The sequence below is a fragment of the Buteo buteo genome, chromosome 9 (assembly GCF_964188355.1).
Source record: "Buteo buteo chromosome 9, bButBut1.hap1.1, whole genome shotgun sequence".
In the NCBI taxonomy this organism is placed as follows: Eukaryota; Metazoa; Chordata; class Aves; order Accipitriformes; family Accipitridae; genus Buteo; species Buteo buteo.
The window spans coordinates 32758656-32777212 of NC_134179.1; the positions used below are offsets into that span (position 1 = coordinate 32758656).

Sequence of the window (18557 nt, forward strand, 5' to 3'; positions counted from 1 at the left end):
CTGCCCCAGCTGATCCAGTGTTGAACTGCCAGCCTGCTTGGATGGAGTGCTTTCACGGATTTTGCCTTCTTCACTGAAATGAATTTTTGCTCTAATGAAACACAAAGTTCAGTAATATTCCCTTGTTCAACTGCAGGAATTTCATGCTAAAATCTCCCATCTTAAAAAGACACCTTGGAAGGCAGGCTGCCAATTAAATCAAACTGCAATTTGATAGAGATGCAGTAAAAGCACTCAAAATGAAACTGGGATTCATGGACTATACACTGAGAAGTCCCCCAAATTGTCCATCATCTGTAAAGACGATACAGGTAAATCACTGGGGACAGAAATTCACATGTAACCCCAGTTAGACAGTTCAGCACACTACATTATTGAAGTTGTAACCAACTGGGTTAAAACCACATCCCACGTCCATCTTCAGGTATCAGCCAGCACCCACTGCTAAATCACAGCTATAGGAATTTTTTGCAGAAGATGGCACTCAGAATCGCTGCTCAGAGGTGCAGTAAGAAGCAAGTTCAGAGAGTGGATGGAGATCATGGGACGATAACAAATGCTGTCAGTAGTTTATTGACATTTCATTAAAGAGCTATGTGAGGCCTCCATCTAACCAACTTCCTAAAGTTAAGATAAAACACAGGTGAAATAAGCTACAGTAATGAGAACAGCCAAATAAAAACACTAAACAGTAATCAGGATGTCAAATAGTTTGAAGTTGCTAGGCAGATGAAGTAAGTGCTCTAAAGATTTCTAAATCTAAGGCTGCAACTGAGGCTTGACATCATCAGTGTTAATCATCATCATTCAATAACCTAGAGCTTTTTTAAAAAGTACCACCTAAAAAATGTTAATAATTATAAATTAAAAAAAAAACACCCAAACTCAAAGTTCATCAGGACATGTATAAATTAATTCTCACAACACAGCTTAGCTGGTCCAAGTATAACCTTATTGAACCATAGTCAAGCAAAGCACAGAGAAGTATTAAGGCATATTTAGCCTTTGAATGTGTGAATCACCCAGGAAAGCGACCTGAGTCTTGCGCTGTAGACCCTTGCCCTGTTAAATAAGCTTTCCCCAATTTGTAAGACAAATGAATGTTAACATTTTTTTAAAGGAGATCTTGATAGCTTACAAGCTAAAAGGGGACATTCCAGAAGAGAAATGTTTATTTTAAAACACAAGAAGGGAAACTGAAAGAGTCTGTTTTCCAAAGAATGAAAATGCAAACCCAGCATAAATCTGCACACATCCTAGACACACATTTATGTTAACCTTAGTAACCACGTGATTCCCAGCAACTTATGGATGGCTTTTATTATTACTATATGAACACCAATGAAATGGAAGCTTATAGCAGTGGGTGGTTTGCAAGTGAAACTTTTAAAAAGTGTCTTATTTGTAAAACAGTCTTCTCATGAAACCACAAAAAGTAGCAGCTACCTCCACACCTTAATCCGTGGGAGTGGTGAGAGCAGAAAAGAGAGACAGACACTGCTATGTGGTTTGTTAAGCCTTCAGGTTTCAAGGTCACGGATTGCTAGAACACTGTTCACTGACAAGCAGTATTTAATAACAATGATATAACAAATTTAAAAGTGGTCAAATATTTCCTAAGACAAAAATGGAAATGGCCATAATAAGCAAATAAAATCCCAGAAACTACGGTCTGGCTGGAAACGCAGAAATTTGTTGGCTTTAAGATAGCAATTCCAAGTTCTGGAATTTCTTTACAGAAATCCCAATCGTTCTGAAAAAAATGTATCATTCTGCAAAAAATTGTATCATCATAGTAAAACATTTAAATATTTACTGAAAATTTCACAGCATAAGCTGCACTTCCTCCCTCCTGTCTCTCAGCTCTCAGACCTATTCCTTCCAGTTTTACTGTCCACCCTCTATAAACCTGCTTTCCCAGAGCTGCTGCTCTGCTCTGTCAAGCTTCACATTCCCTGCCAGTGAGCAACAGCAAGGAGGAGGGCAGAGGTGACCAGATCTCTCTTGTGTTACTTTCTGACTTCCAGAAGGGCTCTATACATCCCACTAACCAGGGACACAGTCTCCCCCTCCAGCCCCAGTACAGTCACAGGAGCAAAGTTTCACTCGAGACTCCCCTGCCCACCACCAGCACGCTTAAACGGTGCACTCTGTATTTAACTACATCTTCCCCTTGCCTCCCCCGTCCCGAAAGAATAAAGCTTTCCGGAACAGAAGATTAACTTTCACCCTTTTATCTATATTCAGTTGCATTTAGAAAGCGGGTAGGAGGTTGCAAACAGCACGGTTGAGCGATTTATGCCCTGTTGCAAGAAAAAGGAGAACAAGAGCAGTGGCAGCCAGGCTTTTTGGCAATTCTGCAGCTCCCTGAAAAGCAACAGCCATCCCTGCCACTTCTCATAGAATCGTTTAGGTCAGAAGAGACCTTTAAGATCATCAAGTCAAACCACTAACCTCACACTGCCAAGTCCACCGCTAAACCATGTCCCTAAGCACCACATCTACATGTCTTTTAAATACCTCCAGGGATGGTGACTCGACCACTTCCCTGGGCAGCCTGTTCCAGTGCTTGAACCGTTTCAGTGAAGAAATTTTTCCTAATATCCAATCTAAACCTCCCCTGGTGCAACTTGAGGCCATTTCCTCTTGTTCTTGCTTTCTTAGGAGAAGAGACCGACCCCCACCTGACTACAACCCCCCTTCAGGTAGTTGTAGAGAGCGATAAGGTCTCCCCTCAGCCTCCTCTTCTCCAGACTAAACAACCCCAGTTCCCCCAGCTGCTCCTCATAAGACTTGTGCTCCAGGCCCCTCACCACCTTCGTTGCTCTTCTTTAGGCATGCCCTTCTCTCCCACCGAGAGCTCGAGAAAGGCTCACTGTACATTTATAGACAGCTCATTTATTACTGCAGTACAACTCGCTCTTGTGCTGTCCAAACACAGAGCTAACCTTAAAACAAACACAAAGTTATGGCTATATATTTGTGCTGTCTTAATGTATGCAATCCCAGCCATACGCTGAAGCTCAGCAATCACCTGACAAAGGCGGTCCCTGTCCCAACAAGTTTCTACAATCTAGCTGTAAGGTAAGAACTGGATGCAAGGTAGAGGTAGAGAAAACACAAGGCAGCGATGACATTTTATTCAGTGTCTTTCAAATACTTGGGAACGTGCTGAAAGACAGACATTTATGAACGTTACCAGCAGAAATAAGACCGAGTAGTGATGATGTAGATAAGAAAAAACACGCATCAGTATATTTAACCCTGGCTTTACATATTTCCTGTGAGGTTAGTTTACAAACAGCTCCCTATTCGTGCCACAATATAAGCAGTTGCCTTTACCACATAAGTGGTTTGTTAGGTTACTTCTAGTTGTTCACAACACAATATATTCCTATTGTACAGCTATAAAACATCTTTTCCAAAGCCTAGAATCCTTCTCATATGCCCAGAACAACAAGGTTTGGGTTTTGGTTTTGCTTTTGTTTTGTTTTCATTTAAGGGTACAAATGATGAGAAGCTTAAAGCATACATAGCTATCAAAATATTTTTGTTCAAGATCTTGGAGTTTCAGAAATAACCTCATCTAAAACTATTTAAGATACAAACACGAACAACAGTTTGTGTATACTTCTATCACTTTAGATTGCTTTAGGATGTTTAATACGGCTCACATCCAGGAAGCAAGAAGTCTGCAGGGAAAACTGAATAGTCCTACTGCCTCAGAAGAAAGAGTCTGATTTACTTTAGGTATTTCTTCAAGGGTAGCCGGAACAGCTGTTCACACCTGTTGGGTAACATACCTAGCAGTGTAACAAAATACCTGATCTCTCAACAGTCTCCAGTGTGAATTATGGTCCTGTTTTTTTAAACAGCAACTCCACAAACAAAACAAAATATTAACATTCTCCAATATAGCTGCTTCCAAATTTACTACAGATTTTTCTTTTTTTTTTTTTTTTTTTAAGTGAAACATTTTTCTGCTCCAATTTACACTGCCGTAACACTGTTTAAACTTGATAGACTTCAAGAAGGCCTCTTAGATATGTACTGAGATCCTCTAGCACAATTTTGTTTCAGCTATCATATCTGAATATTACTGGAGAAAACTTTCCTTGCTTTTAAGCCGTGCTTTCCCTAAGGAGGTCAATCAGAATTTGACACAGCTCTTCCTTCATGGATGAAAAGACAAGCAGTGAGAAAGTTCATCAGCTCAAAAGTATACCAACTACTAATCACAGCTAAACTTATCACTGTCACAATCGTAATATTTGTTTTGCAGGTAATTTAAATTGCTCGTCCAAATTTTCTAAACGCATAAGGATCAATCCCTAGTCAGAAAAAACAGTATGTGTGCTAACCTGCTTTTAATTGCTTTTCAAAGTCATAGCACACAAGTTTCAAAGAAGGAAGAATCTCACTCTGAATATCACTGTTTAAATCTAAACTAAGCGTCTTTTCTCTTTGTATGGGACAGGCTCTGCAGCTGGCCCCAGAGAGGAGAGCCTGTTTCTAAATCATCACTCTGTTCATTAGGAAATTAAAAGTAAACGGCCTAAAAATCACGCACTCATCACCTGTGTTCTCTCTTTTTTACTGAAGATTTAAGACAAACAAATGAAGTATGTCAGCAATCTTTGTCAGACAGACCAGACTTGCAAACCTGCAGTGCCTCTACACGAAGCCAAGGTATTGTTCCATAGCTTTACAGCCACTGATATGGTACGCTGACTTCTAGCCTTAATGCACTGAAGAAAAATACTAATGGTGAGACCACACATCACTGCTCCCTATACTGAATGAAATAAAAGTGATAAAAACCTCAGAAGAATGCCATCATTACAGTCTGATGATTACAGCAGCGCCATAAAATTCTAGATGCTTCTACAGGAGGGACTGGTACAACCTCTCACATCACACTTATCTTCTCAATAACATTCAATGAACTTTCCATTGAAGCACCCTGCGAAATTTCTCATCTACAAGGGCAACTCTGCTAATCAAACCATTTCTTTTTGGTGGGTGCCAGAATTCTGTACTGCAAAACTGAGGTACTCTTCTGGAGTAACATCTTTACGTGCAACTTATGTCAGCAATCTAAAGGTACTTTCCGCAGGCATGTAGGTTAGCAGCCATAGAAAAAGAGGTTGCAAATGGAAATTAAGCATAAAGTGGGAACGAACATTCTGGGATGCCTTCACTATATTGGGATTCCCACCTTTTGAACCTAGGAGGAATTAATTTAAGAGCTATGCTGTCCGAAAACCCAGTGCACAAGGAGCTATGCTTTTACTAACACACCGTGGCAAGAAGTGACAATGCGCACGTGCAGTCTCTGGAGTTGTCTTTTTAACTAATTGCCTAAAAAGTAGAAAGAGACATCCTCTAACCACAGCACTGGAAGGCAGGAAACTGGGAACAATAAAACTCCGATACTGACTTCCTCTCAGAAGGGCTTCCCTTAATCACTGGTGCTGCAACACGTTATCTACTGCAAACATCCAATATTTCCCCTTACAAGGCTTCTCCCCACCCCCCACAAGGGGTATATAACTTCGACAGACTTGGTCACCTTGGATGAAGCTTTCCATGTCAGAAACCCACCTCCTTGCTAAGTTGTTTTAGGAGATCTCAGCAAAAGCATTCCCCGAGGCCTGTTTGAGAAAGAACACCCTTTTTTTCCTTTCTCATGTTGAAAAATTTTGGTGACCTTTCCCCCGAGAAGACAAGCACCACCAGGCTGACTAGCAGGGACAAGAACCATACCCTCACATCTCAATGAGGGGCAGGAGCAGACTGGAGCACAACGGAGACTTAATTTCCGAAACTACGCCTTTTGCTGTCTTTGTCCAAATCTTCACATACTTGACCATTTTGCGGGGAGGGTGGGTGTGGTGGGAAGGGAAAGAAACCCCTCAAATTTGCATATCCCCAGTAGGAACTTTTAGCAATGGTCCTTCGCATGTTTCAGCTCAGGCTTCACAGGGTCTTAACCCACAATTGCCATTCTCAGATGCTGCCAGTCACATCTGGTTCAGATCTGCTCCTCTAAAGCAAGAGCAGGGAAAAGATTGTTCCTGTGTCTCAGTGACCCTCTCCAAACCTTATGCAATGTGGAGAAGCGTGCTGTACAGTTCCAGGGCAGAGGAGACGCAAAGAAGTCCTACAGAAAGATGGGAAGGAGAAAATGGGTACAAAACTTGATGGAGCCTGAATGTTAGCAGAACTTAAGCGGGCATAGAAATTAGGAATGGTGATGAAAACGTTGTATGAAGAAAAGAAAGACTTAACAAAAAGCTGAGGTATAGAGGGAGAACTAGAACAGACCTGGCAAAAGGACTCTGACAACTTATTTAACAGAGAGTCTTCAGACCCTCCGAGAGAACTTTGGAGAGAGATTTGGAGTCAGCAGACACTAACATGTGAAAAAGAAAGACGAAAAAGTGATAAATCAAATGAGGAGATGAAACAATATGGACTGACAAGGGACGAGGATGGGATTTATTGAGAGAAGACAGGACAGACGGGCAAGGAGACTATAGGCAGAAGGTTGTGCAGAGGAGAATGGGACTTTCTAGGTAAAAAGGCTTGAATGATGAGTCTTAAATAAAAAAAAAAGAGGGGCAGGGGACAAAAGGTCTGGAGAGGAGATAGGAGAAAGACTTCAACTATCCAGCAAGGATGATTTTAAAAAAATGTCACAGTTGGAGTGAAAGGGTAGAGGAACTCATTCACATAAAAGAGGTCTCGCAGATTTCAGATGGAGTTAGAGTTTCCTAAAGCTCAATGTCTGTTCGCATCAAATATTTGTGAAATTCACTGACAATGCATGCTTCACTCCCCTCTAGCTACTGTACAGATACCAACGACTCTTTAGTGATATTATTTTACTGATAGGAGTTCTTATATCAAATGGCTGAGGTTCACGCAGTGGATCTAGATGTTCTAAATGGGCTTATATCGCTGTGAGAGTGTGTTTAACGTAACATGACAGGTACATGCACTATACCAGTGCGTTTGCATTATTTCTTCATTTTGCAAAGGTAAAACATAAATGAGCATGCCTTTTTCTACAGTTACAAGCATTTGTACAAATTATAAATATGGGCTTCTGACTCCTATGAACTGCAAGAGCAAAACACATTTTTATTATAAACTCAAGGACAGCATTTACTCAGGGAAGGGGGGGAAGTTACTTCAGTAAGTTACTCTAATTGAAGTTTATGCCTGTTCTAACTAAATTACTACTTGAAAAGGTCAGGCTGGGTCCTGAAGAGAAGACAGTCTGCAGGTTCTGCCCTGGCCAGTACACCTGTTAGCATGACACAAGCAGGAAGCAGAGGTATCTGATTTCTCATCACAAACTTGCCCAAAACACGCTTCAAGCTGTACTAATTCAAAATTTTAATTATACTTAACAGATCATCTGATAAAACATACCAAACAATGGAAAATTTCGCTCTATCTTTGTTACAATGCTTGCCTGTGCAAGAATCACAGCAGCATGCCTTAGAATAACCATAATTCAACTGTTCATTCAGGTCAAACAAAATGGCTGTACTGCCTAGAAAAGCAGTTGTTTTTAAAGCATATCCCGGGGCAAAGGGAGCCAAATAGTGCCTGTATGGCCTCCTCTCACTCATCCTAAGCCCATGAAATACTTCTTATCAGCAATTTAAAAGAAAGCTGAAAAACCTCAGCAGGTCTACAGTATCTAAGTTAAAGATCGCATTAGCCATGTCCTATGAAGTCATATTCTACATCTGCCTAGCATTTTGGCACTGTTAAGAACAAAGACCACCCAGATACTCAAAAGTCAACAGAAATTATGCCTTTTTAGTTTATTTTTATTTATTTACTTATTAATGACCTAACAGCATTAGGTCAATAAAGGCATCAAAAAGGGTGAAATTCTGTTTTCCCCCATTCACTCTATAGTCTTACGTCAAGTATGATAATTCTACACGTTCTAAGGATAACATAGGCTGAAAGGACACTGCCCAAAATACTATGCTAGGCTAACTCTTAATGAGCTGACTTTGGATAAGATTAATGGTACCAGGATCCTACATGCAATTCCACACCATCCACGTTAATGGGTCAACGGTGTACTGCTGTGTATGTTCTTTACATCTGTGTACAACTAATGTTGGAAACCAGTTCCAGGCACATGAACAACAAGAAGGTAATCGAGAATAGTCAGCATGGACTCACCAAAGAGAAGTTGACCACCCTGATAAACTTCTACGATGAAATGACTGGCTTGGTAGATGAGTGGAGAGCAGTGGATATTGTCTACTCTGACTTCAGAAAGCCTTCTGACACTGTCTCCCATAAGATCCTCATAGACAAGCTGATGAAGTATGGGTTGAGTAAGCAGATAAACAAGACTGACTGAAAACTGGCTGAATGGACAGGGTGGTGATCAAAGGCACAAAATTTAGTTGGAGACCAGTAACTAAGCACACCCCAGGGGCTAATACTGGGTCCAGTCCTGTTTAACGTATTCATTAATGATCTGGATGATGAGAGTATGGATGTATTAAAAACCAAACCAAACCAACAAAAAAACATCACCACTCCCCAAATAAAAAAATTTATCCCCACAACCCTCCCCAAAAAACTAAAAACAAACAAACAACACCCCTACCCCACCCCCCCAAACCTCTCAAAAAAGCTTGACTGCATCACAGGCAAACCTGCTATGCTTTACACAAGAAATTTAGAGAGTGGATTCATGGACGTGAGTTTTGACACCCTCTCAGTTCTAGCTCCAGAACCTGTTTCAAAGTGCTGGAAACAACAGTAAGAACATGTTCTTTTTAAGTATGTTTCCATCATCTACAGAGAAGGTAGCATCAGCAAATTCCTACTACCAGGGGACAAAAAGCAATAGACTAGATCTGCACTGACAGTTCTCAGCTGAGGGTAGAGGGTGACTAAAACAGTACCTATTAATTTTTCCCTTTTTGTTCTTATGCCATCCTCAGTCTGACATGTCTTCAGCTTTTAGCTCTTTGTACCTGGGTTGCCCTGCTTCTCTTCCTCCCTCCCTCTCCCTGCCAAACAACTCCACCCCAAAACAAAAAACCTTCTTTCTATTTTTAGGCTGTGTCCATAAACTGCTGTATTGCAGTCAGCTGCGGAACTGGCTAGGAAGCTCCAGTTCCAACCAATTTCATACTCCCCTCAACTTTCCACTTCCTGGGTTTTCTCTCATTTCCTTATATTTTTTTCCCTCTAATGATTTTCTGTCTCCACTTCACACTGGTTCATTTGCTTATGCCTTCCTCCACTGTCTCCCACCTTCATGTATCTCTTCAGTTCCCACACACTTCTTGGACAGCAGTTGTCCTTTGACCCTTCCCCAGCTCCCCTTCTCCCATTCTCATCCCATTTCCTAACCAGCTGCCAAAATTTGACCCATGTTTATCTGGAAAATAAGACAAATCAAGCTGCTTCCCTTCATCTTAGTTTGGCTCAGGACCAGTCAGCTAGCTGCCAAACTGAATGGCCTCAAGTCACAGAGGCCTGGATAGTCAAATCCTGTAAGGCTGTGACACTCCTGCAGATGTCTGTGGAATCTTCCCATCCTTCTCACAGCCACCATCCCTGGTTAAGTAAATCACTGCAGCATTGCTAAGGTCACTTGTGGAGAAAAGAATCCTGAGAAACATATAAAATGGGCTCCTCTGTAACACGCTTCCAGTCACACCTCCCTCGCCTACGACCAAGCAAAGAACATGCCCAGCCTGAGGTAGCTGGTTCCCCACCATCCTCACCATTTGGGAAGGAGCTCCTTTGAAGCCCTCAGATCCTCAACACTTACCTAAGGAATGCCGCACTGCCAAGCACTCCATCTCTCAAACAGGCTGTCTGGTGCCACACAAAGCTTTCAAGATTCATTATTTATTAGTTGCTGTAGGAAATACGCTTGGGTATCTCACAGGTAAATTCCTCCAGTTCTTTCATAACTTCAAGAGCATTTGCCACATTTACACTACATCTACTGTAGTGATGCTTAAAGTATTTCTAGCAAGCATTTGTTGGCCTTCCTACTTCTAAATGGAAAATCTGTTTCAAGATTTTAGTGATAGTTTCCAGTTTCTCAAGTTGTATAGTTTACTGCACAAGAGGATGAGTGAGAGCTAACCTTTCCAAAACCACGAAGGTCATGTCCAGTGAACAGTGACTACGCACAGAAGCTGGCTTGCTTCTGCAGCAAATGACAATCTTAAACACTCCAGAATGAAACTTAGGCAACAGTTGAATGTAGAGAAACAGCAGCAGCTACAGAAACCAATAATGTTTTGCAGAAAAAGTCTTCCTTGTTAGAACTCTGGGGGGTGCGGGGGTTTAATCATGATGTGCATTTGCATTATCAAAGCCTTAGAGTTTTTTCCCACTTATTGCTTGGGGGACAAAGTGAGTTGGAACTGTGGGTGGGGCAAATATCTCTAGCTGAGCGATACTTCCTTTTGCAGATGACCTCATACAGCTACCTAAAGCTATATAGTCTATAAAGTGTATTAAACATGCACCTCCCAAGAAATCCTTCTTTGTGGGTAGTTGTACACACATAGGTTAAGTACATAGACTACAAACAATGGCCAAGGGACTTAATTGTCATCTTCAAAACCACAAAAGAACATGACTCTGATGGCACAGTTACAAGTGCATGGAGTGAGCGGAACAATCCAGAGAAGGATCCATCCATGATTTTTGCTGTACTAGAAAGGGGAAATGGAAGATACTGCTCATCTGGGGATTGGACAAAAACTTCACTGCTGCTAATAAATGCTACACCCATTTATTAGCACCACCCATCCAGACATAGTATTAAAGAAAACATAATTCCTTCATATAACAGCCAAACAATAGGGTTTTCCAGCAAATACACATGCCACATTCAATACTATAGGCCAAGGACATGGAGTGAACAGACTGCAGCTGTGAGCTGCATGAAAGGGAGAGAGAAAAAGAGAAAAAGGCAGGAAAGAGCTTGCAGGACTAGAATTGGGGGGGAGGGGGTGAATCAATAAGTGGGACCCTTCAGATAAAGCACTTAAAGGGGCAAACAAGCTGTCTGCTGTTCGCTTCTCACTATACACTCCAGGAAACAAAGCATTGTACATTTTTGTAGTAAATAAACATTACTGCAAAGAGTTTACCGCTCTTTGTTCACTACAGCTATCAACTATAGAATGATTTTTTCTGTTATTTCTTCATGAACACATAGTAACAGCTGAAATTTATCTAATCAACTAAAAACTAGAAACACATGAGAACAATGATGTTACACTAATTTATAAAGACCAGCAAAGGCCAATTCCATTGTCAGGTCCATCTGTCCTGCTGTGAAATCAAACAATGTAAAAAACAGCATTATGGAACAGTTAACACCATCCTAACCAAGACTCCTACCTTCACAATGCTTTTTAGATCCTGCACATACATCCTCTCTGTCTCCAGAATCTCTTGGACAACTCTATCTACGTAGAGGAGCTTGGGACTGGTGGGCTCTGTGACCAGGGACATTGCACAGTTTTTGCTCGCTCCTTTTGGTTCTGCTTTCCTTGGCGTGCTTTGCCTTTTTTCAAGGCTCTCCTCAGGATCCTCTTGCTCTGCAGGGGAGTTTTTGCGTGGCTTGTTGCTGGAAAATCGCCTGGCTGGGACCAGCTCTAGCTTGATGGCACCCGTTTCTTTATCCTGATTGAACAAGCCCAAGTGGCTGTTTGAAACCAAGGTCATTCTGCTTCCAAAGGAGCAGTGGCTGTCCCTGGAGGAAGCAGAGGAGGAAGTGGAGCTAAAGCTGACGGGACGGTCACTGTCCGACAGGTCCATGGTTTTTTTCTCACAGTAGCGGAAGGCTCTGCTCTCCTCATGCAAATCTTCCCCTTTGGTCTTGGAGTCAAGGGCCTCTGTCACAGCTGGTAGAACATCAAGAGGTAAGTGGAAGTCATCTAAAAAAATAAACAGAAGGAGTGGGTTTACTGTTGCTGCTCCACATAACACAAAAATTGATGACAGATACTTTTAAAGCTTTTTGCATACAGAACGGCCACAACCCTATTTTAACTAAAGGACAACGTGAACAATGCAATTTGGGGGTCACTGTGGCTCTAATGCTTTTTAGGTGGGGGGGATCCCCCACTGAGGGCTACTACACAGGCACCTCATACCTCCTGCTCACATATATGCCTCTGGCTCGTCCTTCTTGTGCCAGCGTTCTGGGCTGGGTGCTAGTGCGTGCACTGCCCACACTCAGCACAGGAGAGAAATAAGACTCAAAGATTTTTCCCTAAGGTTAAAAAAAACCCTCTGTTGGGAGCAGTCCCTGCTATCTCCAAACTGAGCACTGACCCTGGTTTGGAGGCTTTGGAAAACTCAACAATCACACAGTGATACCAGACAGTATCTTTTGTTTTGAATGCTGCAAGGCCAATAGTCAAACAAAAACTAAAAGCAGTTATCAATTACCTCCCCTGTGACTTATACAAAAACACTACAATCAGAATGATTTCCCAATGAAAATAATGTAGCTTCTGAAAAAAGAGTTCCCACAGGAAAGAGTGCTGCCAAATAATTCAGTTTTCTACTGGGAAAATTAGTCATTCTAAAACTGTTCAGCTCAGGCCAGAATATTACCCCCCTGCTGAACTGACCCAAAGCTGTTTTTCAAGTCAGGGCAACAACAAAATAAGATGTCTGTCTTCCTGTCGGCATTTCAATTCTACTTTCTTTTTATTGCCAAAATGCCCTGCAGGACACTGTCCACAATGCAATGCAGATTTCTCTCTGCCCAAGTTGTGTGTGATGCACCATGAGAATCTGCAAAAGCAGCTGCAGGTAAATTCAATACTTCAAGGTTTCGTTTCAGTAAGTGTCCACCCAAAAAAAAATCTTGCCTCAAACTCAAAGAATTCCAGAACATCTGTCCTGTGAAAAAGGGAAACTTGCGACAATTTAGGAAGAAAAGCAATCCTGGAGCTACCCACACAGTGACCATCTCATTTTTCAAAAATCATACTGGCAATTACAGCTCTAGACAGCAGTTTCAGTAAAGAAACCATAAAGCCAGTAAACTGCAAATTAAACCCGCCCAACCTTTAAGGTGGCCCTTCTTAAACTGAGGCAGACTTGCTATGCAATTACAAGCAGAAACCTCCTGGACACTGCTCCTGCTGCAGCTGGTCTGCAGGGGAGTGGGGGAGAATTTCATTCAAAGCAGAAAGTCACTCTCTCAATTTTCCAAATAAAACCCTACTGTTTATTTAAAAAAAAAAAATTAAAAAAAATCCAAAGCACACAAAAAACCTCAAATCAAACCAACCAACCAAACAAACAAAAAACAAAGGCCCAGAGAAGAATATTTGATTTATTTGGCCTATCTTGAATGCATAAGATTTTATTTGTACATGAGTAATTAATACTGCCATTTCAGTGATGATGGTACTAAGCTTTCTGTTAAGGAGAAGTATTGCCCTCAAGGTAACGCATGGAATTAACTCCGAGAGCAATCTGCTCATTACATGGGTCAGAAGTTGGCTATTAGATTAAAAACCTAATTTGGCACCTCTGTACCCCTGATTTTACCTTGAAGTCTAAAAATCTATAGCCTTTCTTTGTGCCAGGTTCTTCTGGTTTTGCAACGGAGAAGTGTATTTTCTTACCCTTCTTGAATAAATGACATCCAAGTACAAACTCCAAAATAAAATATAAAGCAATAAACCAGGAAAATATTTAAAACTGAAGAATGCAGTGAAGTTCTCTTGTTTCTAAACAGGTATGGATAAGATGTTTGCCTTCCTATTGCTTGTGATAAGAAAGTATGCATTTTTGATAAAGAAGAATGTATTTTTGTTATCAGCTTTGGATCATTTTTCACATTCAGTTAGAAAGCACAATGGTGCTGTGCAGATGTAAACCCCCTTGAAAAAAGCACCAGATAAACAAGATAACAGGGATACCCTTCCGCTAACTTACTACAAGATATTTTACTAAAATTACATGACAAAGAAATACCCGATTAGCCACTTTTAGGGGGGAAATAAAGGGTTCCTGTGACATTCCGTTACTCCATGCTCTTTTCTTCCTGTTTCACTGATACACGGTCTAACTCTCGGATAACCTGAAGGCATTAATATGTAATATTTGCTTCACAAACATTGTCAGGCTCATTAATATAAAAAACAAACAAAACACAGTTCAGGTCAATGGAACTGGAGTCAGAATAAATGTTAAAAGTAGATTTTCATAAGACATACTTTTAGCCAGAAGCAGTGGGAGATCTTAACATGTCTTAGAAAAACACAACCCCTTTTTTTCTTGTTTAATGACAATGTCATAGCTTAATATAAAAAAAAAAAAAGATTCACTGTAATAGTTAAAATGGGCTTGCTCTTTAATACCTGTATTCCCACTGACCTTGGCAAACCCCAGGCACATGCTAGGCATGGCTAATTAATTGCATGCAACACAGTTGACTCAAGTTCCTCCATTTTTTGTACAAATGACTATTCCTGTATGTTTCTACATAAGTCACACCAAGCAAACTATTCGCTACTTGAAAGTCATGGTCTGTTTTGTCCTCAAAGCCTCACCCTGACCGCTAGCCTCAAAAGTTACTTTTTACTTCATTCTTACTCCTTTCCCAGCCAGGTGTAAATTGGTCATTTGGCTTCTCTGTGGAGAGTTTTTGCTAAAATTTTGCCCAGTAGGTCTCGGACCAGTGAAACGTGTTTCTCGGGGTGCACGCAGACGGCACCAAAGCCCAGCGCTCCCGCAGCGCAGCAGCTGGGCGCCTACACAGCTGGTGAACCCAGCTGACAGGCAGCGCACTCGGGACCGGGGATTTCAGCGTGGCACAAAGCCGGGAAGCAGCTTCCTTTCCTCAGCTGGCAAGTCCTGTACCAAACACTTTGCAACCCGCCGGTGGAAGTTAGGGCTTGGGGACATGCGCTGGCTCTGCCCAGCTCTCAATTTCTGCCTCAGCTACAGGTAGCTGTTACAAACCCATAGCCCTTCCCAATAACACAGGATGCGTAAATCTTCCAAGGCTGCACAGGTTTATCTTCAGAAACCCCTCCGAGACTAGGCAGCATTACCCCCGCTGCTGAAATCAGAAACAGGTATTTTAGATGATTTCTGCAGTCACAAGTCCATCATTAAAGGCAGCAGCTGAATCCAGTTCATTGCCACAGCCATGTGCCCACCCTCTTTTCTCTTGTCAGGGTCTGCATTTGGCTTTTCAGACCTCTGGTACAGTTTTACTCTGTGGTTTTACCCCAAAGTAACTGCATTCTTGCACCAGCTGCCTAAGGTCTGTACTGACTGCCTGGTGAAAAATTTGCAAGGGAGTTAATGAGAGTGAGGGGAGAGGGGAAACAGCCTCGCCCAAAGGTTGCTCTCCATGTATCATAACCGGCCTTTGCAAACCCTGTAACCTCTTCCAAATTTCTGTCTTTGATACAAACTTACTATAAAAAGCAAGTTTATTTCTCCCATACCCCGTGGGACTGATCTACAAGCCCCCCACCCCCCCCCCCCCCCCCCGCTACCCCCAGCCACGAATTTCAGCAGCAGCACCAGCAGGTAGGTACGTTCACAAAAACTCGGGCTGCAAAGGGTTTGTGTAATTGTAGGTACCCCCAGACCCTCGCACACGCTCTGAGCAAGTCTTGTACGCCCTGACCCACGACTGGCCCGGTTCACTGCTTTTTTTGTTAGGCGTTCTTTTGTTTACTGAACCTTTTCAATGACGAACCAAAATAATATTGAAAACTTTTGTGAGTTGTGAATAACGGTATTTAACTCAGTCTGGGGAGAAAAAAAAAATAATAAATCTTCAATTTGCATACTTTAATTAAGGAATAACAGTAATTACTTGTTAGTTCAGCACTGAAAGGAGGATAATTACTACTTGTCCCTACTCACAAGGAAACACGCTCCCCAAACAAGGTCATTTCTTGTTTGTGCCTTTGCATGAATTCAGTTAGCCTCTCCCCGTCCCAGCCCCTGCAAACCTCCCTCCTGCTCCCCCTCCCTCCCCGCATGGCAGAGCCCCAGAGTGCTCCCCAGCAAGAACGTGTCCCTACTCCACAGCACTGCAAGGGCAAGAAAAACCCGCATTTCACCCCAACAAGCAACCGTAAGATTAGTTACAAGACTGAAGGCACATGCAAAGCAACTATCTTGGCGTATCTCGTGTTTTCAGCATGCAGTCGTAAACAAGTTCTCACCAAAAATGCACGCACTTCTTCGTCACTTTTCTTTAACAAATACCTCCTTCCTGTAACTATATTCATGGTAACGATAAGTGGTTTTCCATTATCTCTGCAACTTTGGCTACCCTAGAACATTAGCGTACAATGAGAGATAAGGTGCTTTAAGTCAATTTTATATCTAAATACAAAGATCCCCAAGCCCTGTCTAAATATAGGTGTTTATTCCTCCAAGTTGTTCACTGCACATGACATTTTGAGACATACTGCATGACTAAAAACTCCTAAGTCAATTTATATTCATAGTTAGTATTGTTGTTGCCTTTCTCCTGGCATGAAAAAGAGCACCTCAGATGTTATCTACAAAGTCAACATTACCAGAAATTACAGGCTTCACATCCTCTGGAAGTTTAGCTACATAAAAGTGATGAGACTACAAGAAATCTTTCCTGTATTTTCCTTGAGATATTTTCGTATTTCAAATAAAGCATTCATAGTGTGGATACAATTAAGCAAGACTGTTTAGAACAATTTCTACATTCAGTATCAAATTCAAATGCGGCACTAGAATTGAGGAACATAAATGTTACACAGCTGCCTGACCAAGAAAGACTAAAATACATCCACTGCAAGAATCCCAACATGATCTTAAATATAGTCCCCCTATCCTCTGCTCTGAATAGTGTCCAACTGAAGGTCAGCAGATTTTTAATTATTAGATTTTGCATATGAACAAATATAATTTCTAAAGCTAACACCCTCTGTGAACAAAATCGCATTAGAGAGCTACAATATTTGCAGGATTAGATCTCTAGTCTGAACTGTCACAAACAATATGCTGCCAAGTACTTTAACTGAACTTTGAGCAACAGAAATGCCATTTATGAGAAATCTTACAACGGCAAAAAGTCAACAACTAATGTGCCTCTGTCTGTCAAATTACTGCCTCCCCTCACCCCCCCAATATTTAAAGCAGAATAGCCTCTGTTACAACCAAGCACGCTAATGCCCAAGAACATTATTGCAAGGGAAAAATCCTCTGCGACAGTATCTCACCACTGAGGAATGTCTCTGGCTCCTCGCACCCAGGACGAACAAGTCCTCTCTATTTTTCCAATCCTCTCCGAACAACCCACGACCTACCTGTGCGGCAGAGGAGAGGCACGGGCTCTGCCTTCAGCTGTTCCCGAATTACCTCATTGGGCACTCAGGTAAAATGAGAAGCTCTTACTAGTCTGTACAGCTCCTTCGCCAGAAATATTGCATGAGTCAGCTTTTATCTATCAAAACCCTAAACACAAAGGCTTTACAGAAACCTGATTCACAACTTTCTCACTGCCTTTTTCCCAGCACACCGACAGTCTTCAGCATCGCTAAGAGCCTTAAATGAAACATGACATCATGCAATTCAGGGACAGGACAATGGCCATCACTGTGGGTAACTTTAAAATGCACACTTCACTGAGCAACACCCACTAACTTCCATTTTTCCAGGCACAACGCTGTGAAAACATCAAATAGAGCCTCCACTTCCAGAGGATTTATTATGCTTTGCTCCCTGATTTGCAGACAATATTGATAAGCATTGTAAAGCAAATAAATCACCTGATAGTATTGTGAAATTTCTGTCTTTATGTTAGAAACTCCCATGAACCTGCGATGCAATAGGATGATTCTTGGCAATAGGATCATTCTGGATCCTATTCTGCCCTAACAGGAACAGGCTTTTGCAGGGTGCTTGCAAAGCTGCTGCTTTTTTTTTTTTTTTTTTTTTTTTTTTAACAGAGGGAGAGGAAAGACTTTCAGAAGAAAATGTGAAAACCAAACCATAAAGTACTCTGTGCTATATCAAAATGAAGCAAAGTAAAAGAAAATTTAAAAAAGAGAGAGAGAGTTTTGCAGGGAAGGGGGCAGTGAGGGAAGAAACAGGAGCAAAGATGAAGAAACAGAGAAAATGAGAAAAATGGATATAGACTGGTGCTAATCGGTGGGAAAGCTGATGGCGCTCTCAGCCTGTGGAGGGAGCGATGGCATCTCTGCCTTGGAGCTGGGAGGCAAAAGAAGTCAAGAGTTCCCAGCTGCTGGCACCACTTTCCAGGTGTGCTCTTACAGCTGCGTGCTCAAACCTAGCCAACAAAGAGATACTCTATCTTTAAAATCATACTTGAAATTCACTCCCTCTCTCCTTGTAGGTAACATGGCCTCAGCTTCATTCTGAGTTTTCCTAAAGAGCATAGTCCTTGAACAATGCCTTTCAGCAGGAAACTGGAGGTAGAAAAAGGAAGCGAAGACAGCCTTGAGACCATTTGCAAAGCTGCAGAACACTTTGATCTG

At 41.7% G+C, this 18557-nt stretch overlaps 1 protein-coding gene across 2 annotated transcripts in view; it reads right to left on the reverse strand.

The window, feature by feature from the left end:
- The window catches only part of PLEKHG1 (pleckstrin homology and RhoGEF domain containing G1), a 139239-nt gene that overhangs the window by 40778 nt on the left and 79904 nt on the right, over positions 1-18557 (reverse strand). Inside the window, exons 1-2 of one of the 2 annotated variants that reach the window (XM_075035989.1) lie at positions 16242-16294; positions 11425-11963 (exon numbers count right to left, since the gene is read on the reverse strand). In XM_075035989.1, coding sequence (XP_074892090.1) covers positions 11425-11844 — 420 coding nt within the window. In that variant the 5' untranslated portion in view covers positions 11845-11963; positions 16242-16294. Of the gene's footprint in view, positions 1-11424; positions 11964-16241; positions 16295-18557 lie in introns of those variants that run through there. The other variant, XM_075035988.1, reaches the window with a different exon arrangement.